The sequence below is a fragment of the Eurypyga helias genome, unplaced genomic scaffold, assembly GCF_000690775.1.
Source record: "Eurypyga helias isolate BGI_N326 unplaced genomic scaffold, ASM69077v1 scaffold5060, whole genome shotgun sequence".
In the NCBI taxonomy this organism is placed as follows: Eukaryota; Metazoa; Chordata; class Aves; order Eurypygiformes; family Eurypygidae; genus Eurypyga; species Eurypyga helias.
In genome coordinates, this window is record NW_010224922.1 from 85,961 (window position 1) to 86,821 (window position 861).

An 861-nucleotide genomic window follows, 5' to 3' on the forward strand; every position below is an offset into this window, starting at 1 on the left:
GCCCAGGGTCTCCGGTGCGGCCAGAGGCAGTGACAGTTTGGACCCCACGCCCAGGGCTTTGCTGTCCCCATGCAGTTTGCAGGCTGAGCCCTGGTCCAGGGGCTCACACGGAACAGGGAGGAGGTGCGCTGCGAGGCACGCAGGGGCTGACCTAACGCTACTTGCCTGGTCGGAGACCGCCTCGCCGTAGCGGAGCAGCGTGACGAAGTGCTCACAGTTGTTGCCAAGCAGGTCGTAGGACACCTCCTGGTCCACGAGGTACTCTGCACGCCGGATGATCTCCTCCACCGGGAGGGGATCGTAGGTGCCGTCGTACTTGTTGTTGATGTGGTAGGTGTCGTTTCCCACCACATCCTTCAAGAGCTGCATCCTCACCCGGGCCTTTCTGCTGAACACTGACTTGGCACTGGCGAACGTGGCTGGGGGTCCTTCTTCTGTGGAAGGCAGGGACAGGATGAGCCAGGAGGGCCCCAGCCAGCCCCTCTGAGACCCCAGAGGGGCCTCTGGCTGGCTCTTGGGAATGCCATCTACACACACAATCTGTGGAGGGAGACGAGGTTCCTGGGTCACCCCAAAGCCCTCTCTGCATCCCCCCGGGCTGTGCCAGCCTTACCTAGGGGTGTCACATTGATGACGTAGCCGTCCCCCAGGTAGAGGGCCCAGTGCTGGTACGCTGGTCGGAAGATCTCGATCAGGTCCCCGGGCTGGGGGTCCCCGGGGTTGGAGGCACTGAAACCCTTGATAGCTGCCATCTCAAAAGCGTGGGGTCAGGACGTGCCCCTCTTGCTGGGCAGGCTCAGTGCGGGGCGCAGCTCTGGGACGCGCCCCGGGCATCTGCTGGGGGAGCGCGGGCGGGAGCAG

General features: G+C 64.2%; 1 protein-coding gene across 1 annotated transcript in view; it reads right to left on the reverse strand.

The window, feature by feature from the left end:
- The window catches only part of HRASLS (HRAS-like suppressor), a 1,072-nt gene extending 320 nt beyond the window's left edge, over positions 1-752 (reverse strand). The window contains exons 1-2 of the mRNA XM_010147158.1: positions 614-752; positions 166-434 (exon numbers count right to left, since the gene is read on the reverse strand). Coding sequence (XP_010145460.1) covers positions 166-434; positions 614-752 — 408 coding nt within the window. The remainder of the gene's footprint in view (positions 1-165; positions 435-613) is intronic.
- Positions 753-861: the final 109 nt, after the last annotated feature.